The 14,290-nt window shown below is 32.1% G+C and overlaps 1 protein-coding gene across 1 annotated transcript; it reads left to right on the top strand.

The window, feature by feature from the left end:
* Positions 1-1,345: 1,345 nt before the first annotated feature.
* LOC105637125 (borneol dehydrogenase, mitochondrial) lies at positions 1,346-2,457 on the top strand. Its single transcript, XM_089723068.1, has 2 exons — positions 1,346-1,521; positions 1,598-2,457. The coding sequence occupies exons 1-2, from the start codon at positions 1,493-1,495 to the stop codon at positions 2,379-2,381; spliced, it is 813 nt and encodes a 270-aa protein (XP_089579194.1). The 5' UTR covers positions 1,346-1,492; the 3' UTR covers positions 2,382-2,457.
* The last annotated feature ends 11,833 nt before the right edge of the window (positions 2,458-14,290 follow it).

Raw genomic sequence — 14,290 nt, 5'->3', positions numbered from 1 at the left:
TTATTATTTTTGAATGATGTTATAAATATTATTTCGTTTTTTAATATTGTTCCGCGCATTACGCGGGTTCTAACACTAGTTATATCATAATATAACTAATGTCAAAGATAATCTGGACTTAATTAGATTTGAAAATGAAACATATTCAACAAATCAATCAGCATAACATTGATGTAACAAAATCAATGTTTTACGAGGTGGATCAGTCACTGAATCAGTAAAGGCAACGAGTTTACTGAATCAAAGAGTCCAATTGGATTCAATACAGTTCAACTGAAATTACTGTTTTGTCCCTTCTTATTCACACTAAATAATTAGGAAAATATGTGGTTAAACCAGGTCTATGGCTCCACCTATGGATCAAACAAATAAAACTAAAAATTTCTTAAAAAATGTCAATCAGGTAATTTGGTTGTTTTCTCACTTGTCTTGTGTAAGGAATATGAGATTGAGTTCAAGTCCTCTTGACCACAATATAAGGGAAGACTACCCTTCCCAATGGATAAAAAAACAAAGAGTGCGTTTACTTACAGAAAATAATTTTCTATTTTTTGTTTTCTAAGAAGACAGTTTTCTTAGAAAATGAAAATTAAAAAATAGAAAATGGAAAATGCATCACTTGGTCACAATATAAAATCATATTTTAATTTGAAAACTTCACACACGTTATTCATAACTTTCATAACTAAAATAAGATATTATAACTAACTTTAGAAATTTTTTATTTAAAATTTTTTTAATTTTTATTATCGATTATTTATAATAATAATAATAATAATATCAATTTTTATCATTTTGTAAATTTTTTTTAAAAAATAAAAGATATAATATATTTGTAATAATTAAATTAATTATATATTAAAGTATAATATAATTTTTTTGTTATTTAAATATTTTTAATTATTCAATAAAAATATTTTATAGAAAAAAAAATTTATAGATATTATAACTTAATTATGAAAATGTCACTTTATAAAATGGAAAACGGTTGGAAAACATGTCTTTTGTTAGAAAGGAAAACTGTGAAAAACAACTTAAAGCTGTTTTCCAAACCCTAGTCAAATTTTGAAAAACTGAAAAACTATTTTTAGTTTTCTAAATAAAAAAATGACTGAAAGATATTTTAAATGTGCACCTTTAAACGTTGCAAAAATTTTTAAAAAGAGCAATCATAAGCCTAAAATTCTTTTAAGGCGCACCTTTAAACAAATGAAACTATTATCAGTAAAATTTTTCCTTTTCTTTTTCTTTTTTTTTTTTCTGGACCTAAAATTTTTCTTATAAATATAGACTTGCCTTCATCTCATACAAGCGATAACATCCAACATCTGAAAAAACGTGCACCTAATTCTATTGATTGTTATTATTATTATTATCATTGTATTATATAAGGATAAGAAAGCTCTGGTCTTGGAGGATTGAGAGCCATTTGCCAGTGTCATTCGACCAATTATCACTACTTACAGCCATCCCTCTTTTGTTTCAGCTAACCATGGCCACTATCTTAGCAGGTCTAAGGAGGTATATGATTATCATTATATTCTATAATACCCTCCAGATATTTAAAGATATATTAAATAATATGTATTAATTGCAGGCTAGAAGGCAAGGTGGCTCTAATCACCGGAGCTGCTAGTGGCATCGGAGAATGCACGGCAAGACTCTTCTCCAAACATGGAGCTCAGGTGGTAATTGCAGATATACAGGACGAGTTAGGCCACTCACTTTGCAAAGAAATAGATAGAGATGGCAAATACTGCTCATTTGTCCACTGCGACGTTACTAAAGAAGAAGACGTGGAAAATGCTCTTAACTCTGCTGTTTCGAAGTATGGTAAGCTGGACATTATGTTTAACAATGCAGGAATAATCGGGGTGGCCAAACCCAACATTCTTGACAATGAAAAAGCTGAATTTGAGAAGATAATTAGTGTGAATTTAGTAGGTGCTTTCTTAGGAACTAAACATGCAGCTCGTGTAATGATCCCTAATCGAAAAGGAAGTATAATTACAACTGCAAGTATTTGCTCCACAATTGGAGGAGTTGCATCTCATGCTTACACCAGTTCGAAGCATGGAGTGGTAGGGCTTATGAGAAATACTGCAGTGGAATTGGGGCAACATGGGATTCGAGTAAACTGCGTTTCGCCATACGTAGTTAATACTCCACTTGCAAGGGATTTCTTCAAGCTGGATGATAATGGAATTTATGATGTTTATTCTAATCTTAAAGAAGCTGTGCTTCAACCGGAAGATGTGGCTCAGGCTGCTCTTTACCTGGGGAGTGATGACTCCAAGTATATTAGTGGCCATAATATGATAATAGATGGGGGATTCACTATTGTGAATCCAGCTTTCTCTATATTTCCACAATCTATCTAATTTTTTTCAGAACTTCTTTCGGTTTGTATTTCCTTCTTTGCCTAATTAATAATATGATAATAGAGCCATTTTCTTAGGTGAGAGCCCACAAGGAAAGAAGTACTATTTGTTCACTTGATCTTGATGAATCGAAAGTCAAAAAGTTCAATGATGCAATTTAGACCAACTATTAGTTTCACATTCTGATACATGTTCCTAGCGAAATGCTATGAAGTTTCGCAACAGCGCCTCTAATATATTTATAGGCACTGTTTTAAGTCGTCAATTGCAGCATTTGTAAAATAATTATGGAGCACCAAGGAACTCCTAATCAAGTCCAGATATGTAAATAACTCATTGCGACACATAAAACTGCATTCAGTTATTAGAAGAAAATTTATAAATCCATACATGATATGCACAGCCATTTAAGATATACTGACAATGCATTATGTTGTATTCAATATTGTTTTTGCCAATTAAAATACATAAATTTCATTCCACAAACGAAAGGTCATCCTTTTGCAATAAGTATATAACTCTAATTATTCATTCTGCAATATTTTTATTCTTATTTTTTGGTTTTCTATTCATTCTGGTATATTTTAGGAGCGAATACATGTGCTTGGATAATATAAAAATATATCTTTCATTTTGATTGTATAAATATTTTTTTTAATTTTGGTTGTATTAAAAAATAAACTCAAATGTCATGGTGTTAATTAGTGAAGCTCAAGCTCAAGCTCCGGCTTTATTCGGTAAAACTCCAATTATTTATTAAATAAATGTTAGAAATTTATTTCTAATTGGGCTTATTGATTGCATTTATTTGTTTTATAAAATATTTGGGTTAAACTTAATAGTCCAAAATATTTAATTTAAAGCCCATTATGAACGAGCAATCATTAAAACAATTAATGAGCTAGTTAAATGTGTTTGGTTTAAGTGTGGTTAAATCCTAATTTGAATTAGGATTGTTTATACTATAAGGGTTATGATGGGAGACCCTAATAGTTTCCTATATGTAGACTATATTATCTCTTTCTAGTTTACACTATCAAGATAATAAATTATTCTCCACCAATAATAAGCCTATATCATAGAGAGGATACAGTTAGCCATTACACAGACAATTGTGCATGACTATTTTAATTTCTTCCCACCTTTCCACTTATTGTTAGGGATCAACATTGCATCAATGGAAGCCAACAAAATAACTTGTAAGTTATATTATTATTTTATGTGATTTTAATTTATATATGAGTGTCTTGAATATTCAAATCTAACATGTGGTATTAGAGCCTACTTCAGATTTGCTTGGACATCTTTAGGGTGAATCCCGTAAGATTCCCTTTATATATCTTAGATAGAGTGTTCCTTAAATTTTTTCTTAAAATATTTAATCCCTTAAAAAATATATATTTGTTCTCACGTATGAATTGGACCAAGTCCATTAATCTAATATATAATTTAATGAATTTTTTTTGGATGTTAGATGAGAAGGAAATTAGCTAAACAATTGTTTTTCCTAAAATCCTAATAGTTTAACTTTTTTTTTTTCATTGTGTGCACATGTATTTGAAGCTTGTACTAGTTATACAAATAGATAGATTATGCTCACAACAATTATCTATTTGCATGTGCATGTCCATACTTGTATGTACGCTATTGATAATTGTATGTGATTAAAAAAAAAGGGCCAATTGTTCCTTTTGCTGTATCAAAGAAAATATCATTAGCTTGGGGAAAACTTAGTATCTTATATTATAATATTATGTGTGAATTAATTTTGGAGACAAACAAAGTTGTAATAGAAATTATTTTGACTTTGCCAATGGTCATAATGCTTATTTATTATTAAATTTATCCATTATTGATATTTCATGATAAAAGAATAATTATTAGTTATCTTTGCTGGATAATTAATTTGTAAAAGGAATAATAAATTAATTTTATAATTTATTTTTAAATTTCCAATTCAATTGTCTTTTATCAAATGAAATATGTACACATACATGTAAGAATGATAATATTCATGGTGTCTATATTTCTTTATTTTGAATACGACCTGAATTAAATATGAACAGTCATTTTTGTCCATTGACATTAGTAATAGAGATTTATATGCTATTAAGTATATATCATTGAAGCCATGCATGTATAATTAAATTATAAATCAAGTAAGTTTTGATGATTAATATGGTGTCATAGTTATCTAATTTTATTTGAACTATATTTAATTTAGCTTCGTGTTATATTATTATTTTGAATGTGACATGATAAAATATATAAGGTCAAGAATTTCTTAGACTTGTCAAATTATATTAATTGTCTTATAGTACCCCACTCATGATACATTATATTTATATGAATTAAGTATGCATTCATGGATTGAAGTAAATTAGTGGTGCTAATTTATGGTTCTTGACTTTTGATTATTGTCTAAGTTTTTCCTTTTTCTTTCATTTTGGAGAAGAAATTTAATAATTGATTTATAAATTATCTCATGATGAGATAATTACATTACTACACATCTAAATATTTATTTACTAATGATCAAAAGATGTAATATGTGCACACCAAGGCATAGCTTAGTGGCAAGTGTATTACGATTTGACAATAAATTCAGATTCAAATTCCCTTGCCCAATACTAAAAAAAAAAAAAAAAAAAAAATTGTAATATGCAGTAGCATATATTGGATATTTATTTCTCTAGAAGTAATTTCAGTCAATAAAGGTAATACTAAGATATTTATCATTATAATACTTGAGTTTACTTTTATATTTTTCGAAAGAGATTTTCAAGTGTAGGTCAATGGCTATAACCATGCAAGGTTTAAAGTTAAGATCATGTGAGATTATAAAATGGTGATTATATGATTTTGCCTGGAATTTTATGGCAAAGAAACCCGTAAATTTCTCATTATTTTTCTGATTATTGGTAGTATGCATGTATGTGTATTTCATAGTTATGCATTAATGTTATAACTAATAACATGAGAAGTGTTATAGTAATTAGCATAAGTAAATAGTACACTAGGCATGACATTGTTAAATATACTTAATACGTTATTAAAAATTTAATGACAATGTTTCATGACACTAATACTTAAGGCATGAAATCACAATGATTATTAAATTTTATGAGTATTAACGTAGGATCTCATATAAGAGTTTATGAATTAATATAAAGGATTGTCACCAAAGTTAATCTTTTGTAGAAATTTATAAATTCTTGTTTACATGATGTATATGAGATGAAATTATCGAAATTATTATGTATAGTAATTTACCCAAAGGAAATTATTATATGTAATAATTTTGAATTAATGAATTTTTGTATTAGAGTAGAGACATAAGTTGAGAATTTATTTGCCCAAAGGGGATAGATTTTCTTTTCTTGTGAATCTATGTTCTTGTATTATTTGTAATATTGGAGAATCTTATTTGTATATTATATTATCTACCCAAAGGAGATTTTATAATGTACGTTTGGAATCTCATTGGAATAAAATTAAATATTCAAAACTCATATTTTTTGCTCATAATATTCTTATTTGTATGATTATTGATTTAATAATCTTGTGTATTGCTTATGTCACGACCTGTTATCTTGAGCCAGGATTGGCACTAGGACCTGGGTAGGTTTAAAGCCACCAAAGCCCGTAGTAAGTCAAATATATACAAATAAACTTTCTGTTCAATAAAAATGGTCTTAAACCCAATTTTATCACCATTCAAATATCATAAATTAATTTAGAATAGTTCTTTAGGCCCGTATCAATATACTACATGATAGAAAATTTAATAAGTAATATATCAATAATTTTTAAATTTATTATACATAACTATCGTAATTGCGGAACAATCTAATAATTTAAAAATTTCCCTTCAATACACTAAACAAAATTAATCATTGTTTCGTTTTCAACATTTCCTCTACTTGTCGAGGGGCAAAGAGTCATGAGATACTGAAAGACTTGTAACCTAGAAAAAATATTAAGACAGGGATGAGTGCCTAAACTTAGTGAGTAGGTTGGTTAACCCTCTCACCTCACACAATCACACAAATGCATAAATAAATCATTCTATTCATCCGACTAGTTATATGATCATGCAGTCGATCACACAAATGACATAACAGCGACAATCACAAATATTAACATCTTCACATAATCACATCACATGGAAATTGGTCAGCGACATCACCAAAACCCCCGACGTGCTGATCCCCCATACATAGCCGATCGGTATCAACCTCACTTGACCAACCCTCTCATTTTTTTATACTCTCTTTTCTTTTCCATACCATATTTAATCAGATGCACACGGGGTCGCCGATCTCCCCATAGGTATCATGGACTGCCCTCAAAAACCCAACGGTGACCCACTTCATTCCAATTTCACACAAGCAAAGCATACACGGAGCACATCACAACTAGTCAAACCATTTCCAATAGCAATGAATAATGCAACACAAAATAACAATTTACAAAATAATGCATGAATGATATGATTGTCATGACGAAGACACTAGAAGAGCATCCAGCAGCCTTGGAAAAGTTCATGGACAGAGTGATTAAATACAAGCTGTGGTTGAACCTAAAGGAATGTGTGTTTAGGGTGACTTCCAAGAAAGTGCTAGGATTCATAGTAGGACCTAAGAGAATAGAGATTGATCTAGACAAGATTAAGGCGATCCAAGAAATGGAGCCGCCTAAGAGGGAAAAGCAAGTGAGAAGCTTTTTGGGAAAGATTCAATATATCAGCGGGTTCATTTCGAAGTTGTCTATAGTATGTGATCCGATTTTCAAACTTTTAAGAAAATATCAGCCTGTAAAGTGGAACGATCACTGCTAGATAACTTTCGACAAAATCAAGGAATATTTGTCAAGTCCCCCAGTTTTGTGCACACCAAAGCAAGGGAAATCCTTAATTCTATACTTTACAATGGAAGATGCTAGAATTGGAGCCATGTTAGCATAAGCTGATGAAGCCAGTATTGAGAGTGCAGCATATTACTTGACCAAAAAGCTTCTTCCAAATGAACAGAAATATAACTCGATTAAAAGAACTCGCTTAGTAATGGTATGGGCTACCAAAAAACTGTGACACTATTTTCAGTCTTACAAAGTGATAGCAGTGTTTAAGAATGGATCCGGTCAGATATTTATATGGAATAAAAGCACTAATGGGGAAACTAGCAAGATGGCTAATCCTACTATCATAATTTGATATTGAATATGGCACAAAGAAAATCGTAAGAGGATGAGCAGTTGCAGACTTTTTAGCAGCACATCTAGTTGAAGAAAATGAACAGTGAGAGATTGAGTTTCCCGATGAATAATTGAGTTTGGTAGAAAAGAAAGTTTGGAAGCTCTACTTTGATGGTTCAGCTTATAGTAAAGGAGCCAGAGTAGGCATTTTGCTAGAATCTCCACAAGGAGAAGTTATCCCGATGTTGAAAAGGTTACGATTTGCAATCACGAATAACATGACAGAATATGAAGCCTGCCTATTTGGGTTAGAAGCTTTGGTCGCAATTAAAGCTAAGAAGTTGAGGTTGTTGGTGATTCGAAACTAGTCATTGAGCATGCTAACGACAATTGGAAAGTCAAAGAAAATAGGCTGAAAGCTTACATCGACTACCTGCGTAGTATTGTTCAAAACTTCAAGGAGGCAACCTTCACACATACAAGCAGAGTAAATAATCAAGTACCAGATGCCTTGGCTAACTTAGCATTAGCTTGGGAAGAGATTTCGGTAATGCCTAAGAAGCCATTTATGATGTCTTTGTGCAGCATCTCGTGTTATGAAGGTGAAAAGATTATGGATATTGAGAAGGAAGAGAAGCCATGGTTTTATGAGTGGATGACATAGAGGGTTTACCCAAATTCAGCTACTAGAGATGACAGAAGAGCTACAAATTATTTAGCATTACAATTTGCAATCTTAGAGGGTTAGTTGTACAAAAAAATGTAAGACGGGGTATTGTTAAGATGTATTTCAAGGAAAGAAGCTGAAAGGGTTATGGATCAGATCCATGCAGGGGTTTTCGGCATCCACATGAATGGAAAAGCGCTGACTAAGAAAATCCTTAGACACAGTTTCTTTTGGGTGACAATGGAAAATGATTGTGTTTCTTTTATGATAAAGTGCTTGGAATGCCAAATTTATGGAGACTTGAGTCACATTCCACCATCAGAATTACATCCTTCTATTTCTCCATGGCCATTTGCAGCTTGGGGATTAAATATCTTTGGTAAGGTTTCTCCACCTGCTTCTAACGGACATGAATTTATAGTGGTTGCAGTGGACTATTTCTCAAGATGGATTGAAGCAGAATCATTTAAGAACATAGGCACCAAGCAAGTGGCCAAATTTATTTAAAAGAACCTGAATTGTAGTTATGTAATCCCTCATCGTGTTTTGATAGACAATGAAGTTCAGTTCCAAGTAGAAGTAAAAATGCTATTAGACAAATATGGAATTTAACACCACAAGTTAATAGGCAGTGGAGGCCGTAAACAAAAACAGCATGAAGATATTAAAGAAGATGGCAGAAAATTACCATGATTAGGCTAGCAAGCTACAATATGCTTTATGGGGATACCGGACTACAACCAAATTTGTGAATGGGGCAACCCCTTACTCTCTAATCTATGGAAAAGAGGCTTTACTACCTACTAAGATAGAAGTATAGTCCTTACGCACAATGATGGAGTCTAAGATTCCAGAATGTCAATAGGTAGAAAAAATCATTGTAAAGAATTAACACTCCTAGATGGAAAAATGCTCGATGCTCACTTCATGGATCAGTTGTATCAGAGAAAGATAGCTAAGCACTTCAACAAGAGAGTCCATCTAAAGATACTTAGAGTAGGGATTTGGTTCTGAAACAGATGCGGCCAAACACTCATAACCCAAGGGGAAAGTTTAAGCCTAATTGGGAGGGCACATTCCCAATTAAGAAGATGTTTGCCAATGGTGCAGTAAAGCTATCAGACATGGAAGGCAATGAGTTCATCGAACCAGTCAATATGGATAGGCTGAAGAAATTTTATGTATTGCTTGAAACGTTTATGCGGAAGTCCAATTAATAAATTCACCTTTTGTGTTTTTATTAACTTTAAAGCATGTTATGTTAATTCTATATTAATATGCAAATGTTGTGAATTTACTTTGTTGAAAAAGAAATAGAGGAAATATATCAAGCATTTTTAAGCAAAAAGTGATTCCATCCATAATAAGTGCATACGTTACATAAATTGCACATTGTTTAGTACATTTCAAATCAGGATAAAAGCATCTACATGTCAGTCCTAATAGAAATCTAGCTGTCAACAGATCAACCAACTCTGAATCAGCACCAATTTCGGAATACGCCTGCAGTAAAGTTTGGTACAAGTCTGAGAAAGAGGTATTAGCCACATCATAAATGGGTACAGTCGTGCAATTAGGCTAAGTGGAAATAAGCAAGACAGAAACTGTTTTGTAAGAAGGCCACCCTCAAACTGCGTCTAATCAGGGACAGCCTAATGATGACCGTATTGCCTAGCTACACGACTGGGATAATAAGCAAGTACCATAGACAATTCACACAGGGGGACACAAAGTATATAAGAGGAAACTGTGATTCGCTCTATGTACCAGCAGGGGCAAGTCCATTTGACTCCTTAAGTGGTAAGATCCTGAAAAATAACTGTCCAATCTTCCACAGTCTCACCAGTCAAATGACGCTGACATTGGACATAGACTCGTGGTGTATAATCGAACATCAATGTTCCGATGGTGGAGCTATCACCTGTAGCTTTTCAAAAGCCCACAACTGCAAAAGCATTTAAAAAAAGACAATAATAATTAAAAAAAAGAGAAAACCTTGTTAAGTTGAAAACCCAAAAGGGTGGCTTAAGCAAAAGATAGAGCACCGAAAAAATAGATAATAAATAATAATAAAAAAAAGAAGAGAAAAGATCGTTAAGTCGAAAATCCGCAAGGGCGACTTAAGCAAAAGTTAAAGCATAAAAGGGAAAAGAAAAGAAAATGCATTTACCTTTAGGAGAAGTGGACTCCCCATCGGACCGAGCATTAAGCTAGAGTTTCGAGCATGCTCTCCCAGTCAAGTAAATGTCTATGCCAGAATAAGTGGAAAAGGCGTGCGTCATCTAGCCATTTGCTTGATTATGGGCACCAGCCTAAGGGTACTATAGATCCAACAGAACACAACAAAGTGTTTGGATGTAAGTCTGCAATGGAAGTCTGGGAAAAACTTAGAGTTACCTATGAGGGTAATGATTGAGTGAAGGAATCTAGAATTAATATCCTTTGGAGAGAATATGAAATGTTTAGTATGAAAGAAGGAAAAACTATTGCTGAATTAAATTCGAGATTTACTAATATAGTTAATCCTTTGAGAACTCTCGGAAAGGAAATTTTAGAAGATGAGATTGTTAAGAAAATCCTTAGAATTCTACCTAAAAAATGGAATTCGATAGGAACTGTTATGAATTACAAATAGATTCTAGTTACTTATGATTACTTGATAGGAGCTCTTGTTTCAGAAGAGATGAAATCCTCTTTGACTGTAGAAGATAAAAAAAAGAAAGAACTGGCTTTGAAAGTAGTTTCTAGTGAAGAAAGTTATTTTGATCTTGATAGTGATGATTTAGCACTTGTTGCTAAGAGATTCAACAAGGTCCATAAAAAGAGTGGAAGGCCACAGAGAAAGTTTGTCAAAAAGAACTTTCCACCTAAAAATAGCAACTTGCCTAAGAAAGAACCTTCTGAAGTGGTTTGTTATGAATGTAACAAGCTCGGCCATATCAAGCCCAACTGTCCTAAGCTGAAAAAGAAGTCAAAGAAAGAAAAGCTAGAGTAGGCATTTGTAGCCGCTTGGAGTGACTCAGACGATTCTAATTCTGAAAGTCAAAGTGACCAAGAGGAGACTGCAAATATTTGTCTAATGGCCATTATCAATTTTGACTCCAAGGAAATCAGCAATCTGACTTCAACACAGAAAGCTTAAAGTAATGAAACAGATGCAACGGGCCAAAAGCGTGAAGAAAGCAATGTAAGTATTTCTGAACTTGAATCTGAAAATGATCTTTTAGATACTTATAATAACCTTTGCACTGAATTTGAAAAGCTTGTTAAAAAGCATAAAATTCTAAAGAAGGATTTCAGAAAGTTAAAAGCTGAATGTAATCATTTGAAAGATGCTTTTTATTAAGAAGTTACATGCAAAGATCTTATCATAGAGATCAAAGATCTTAAAAATTGCAATTATAAATTTTCTGAAAATCTGAAACACTTTGAAGAAAAATGTAAGAATCTAAATTTTGAAAATGAATCTTTGAAAACTGAGATTAGAATTCTAAAGTCAATTTCAGAATCATTTTCTAAAGAAAAGACAAGTTCTAGCTATGATAGCATTTCAAAACAGAATCATGTTTCAAATAAGAAAAATGATATTTCTAATGTTGTGACTTTAGAACATCAGAAATTTGACAGTCTCAACCGAAAGAAAAGTCATAGTAAGCTGAATACACCTGTTACCACTAACCCGCCAGGACCCAATATGAGTTGGGTACCTAAATCTGCATGATCTTTTCAGGTTTGCCTAAGGAGTGAGCGGAAAACAGAAATGTGGTACATGGACAGCGCTTGCTCTAGGCATATGACTGGTGCTAGAAAGAAATTCACTAGATTAGAAAAGAAAAAAGGAGGAACAGTAAGCTTTGGGGAGAAAGCAAAAGGTAAAATCATTGGTATTGGTGTGATAGGTTCTAATCCTTCAATAGAAGATGTATGCTTAGCAGAAGGATTACATTATAACTTGTTAAGTGTGAGTCAGATTTGTAATAAAAATAGAAGAGCAATCTTTGAACCTTCTTATTGTGAAGTTCAGAACATGCATGATAACAAAACTTTATTTGTTGGAAAAAGGTTTGAGAATATATACCTAGTAGATCTTTCTGATATGCATAACCTAGATATATGTTTAGTTTCTGTTGACAATTCTAGTTGGTTATGGCATAAAAGACTTGGACATGCAAGCATGCACCTTATTTCTAAATTGTCTAAGAAATACTTTGTTCGTGGTTTGCCAAAGCTAAAGTTTGAAAAAGATCACATTTATGATGCTTGTCAATTGGGCAAACAAACCAGAACATCTTTCAAATCTAAGGGCATGGTTTCTACTTCTAGACCTTTAGAATTACTACATCTTGATTTATTTGGACCTATTACTCCTTCTAGTCTTGGAGGTAAATTCTATACATTTGTTATTGTAGATGATTATTCTAGATTCACTTGGACACTCTTCCTTAGAAATAATGAGGAGTCATATGACATGTTTGTTCATCTTTGCAAGAGAATACAAAATGAGAAAGGATATAACATCTCTACAATTAGAAGTGATCATGTAGGAGAATTTGAAAATCAGAAATTCGATGCATTTGCAAAGAGTCAGGAATCTTCCATAACTTCTTAGCACCTAGAACACCTCAGTAAAATGAAGTAGTGGAACGCAAGAATAGAACACTTCAGGAAATGGCCAGAACCATGCTGAGTGATTCTAAGTTACGAAAGTATTTCTGGGCAAAAGCTGTTAACACTGCCTTTTATATTCTAAATAGGGCTTTGGTAAGATCTAAATTGAAAAAGACTCCATATGAGCTATACAAAGGTAGAAAGCCAAATATTGGTTACTTTTATATTTTGGGTGTAAATGTTTTATTCTAGATATTAAGAAAAATCACCTTGCTAAATTTGATGCTAAATCTTATGAAGGAATTTTTCTAGGATATTCTAGTAATAGTAAAGCATATAGGGAGTTTAATAAGAAAACTCTAGTTGTAGAAGAATCTATTCATGTTGTGTTTGATGAATCTGACTCTACTTCTAGAATTTTAGAAAATGATGATGCTGTAGATTTTAATCAAGAAAAGCAAAATGAACAATCAGAACAACTAGAACAACCAAAAAATGAGCAGAACGTTGATAATCAGGCTGAACCAGAAGATGAACATGAAGATCAAAATGCAACTAAAAGTCAAATGCCAGAAACAGAAAATGAAAATTCTCAATTAGCAAAAGAAATGGCGATTCCACAGGTATCATCCTTAAGAGAATATCATGGATAATCCTTCAGAAAGGATGATGACTAGAGCTCAATTTAAGAGATATTTTGATAATGTTGCCTTCATTTCTCAACTAGAACCTAAAAACTTAGAAGATGCTCAAAATGATGAAAGTTGGATTCTTGCTATGCAAGAACAACTAAATCAGTTTGAGATAAACCAAGTTTGGAAACTTGTTTCTAAACCTAAAAACCATTATGTTATTGGAACAAAATGGGTGTTTAGAAATAAGCTTGATGAATAAGGTAATGTTATGAGAAACAAAGCAAGGTTAGTGGCTCAATGGTACAATCAAGAGGAAGGTATCGATTTTGATGAGACCTTTGCTCCGGTTGCTAGACTTGAGGCCATTAGAATGCTTTGTGCATTTGCATGCTTTAAAAATTTCATGTTGTATCAAATGGATGTGAAAAGTGCTTTTCTAAATGGTTTTCTAAATGAAGAAGTGTATGTAGAACAACCACCCGGTTTTGAAGTCTATGATAAACCAAATCATGTTTACAAACTTACTAAAGATCTTTATGGTTTGAAACAAGCTCCGAGAGATTAGTATGAAAGATTAATTTTTTATTAGAAAATGGTTTTTCTAGAGGAAAGGTTGATACTACACTATTTATTAAAAATAAAGCACATTATATTCTAGTTGTGCAAATCTATATTGATGACATAATCTTTGGTTCTACTAATGACCTTCTTTGTAAGGAATTTTCTAAGATTATGCAAGGTGAGTTTGAAATGAGCATGATAGGAGAATTAAATTTCTTCCTTGGACTACAAGTCAAACAATG

The sequence above is a fragment of the Jatropha curcas genome, chromosome 1 (genome assembly GCF_041381405.1).
Source record: "Jatropha curcas cultivar XTBG-Jc1 chromosome 1, XTBG_Jcur_1.0, whole genome shotgun sequence".
Classification (NCBI taxonomy): Eukaryota; Viridiplantae; Streptophyta; class Magnoliopsida; order Malpighiales; family Euphorbiaceae; genus Jatropha; species Jatropha curcas.
This window is presented reverse-complemented; position numbering and strand designations above follow the sequence as displayed.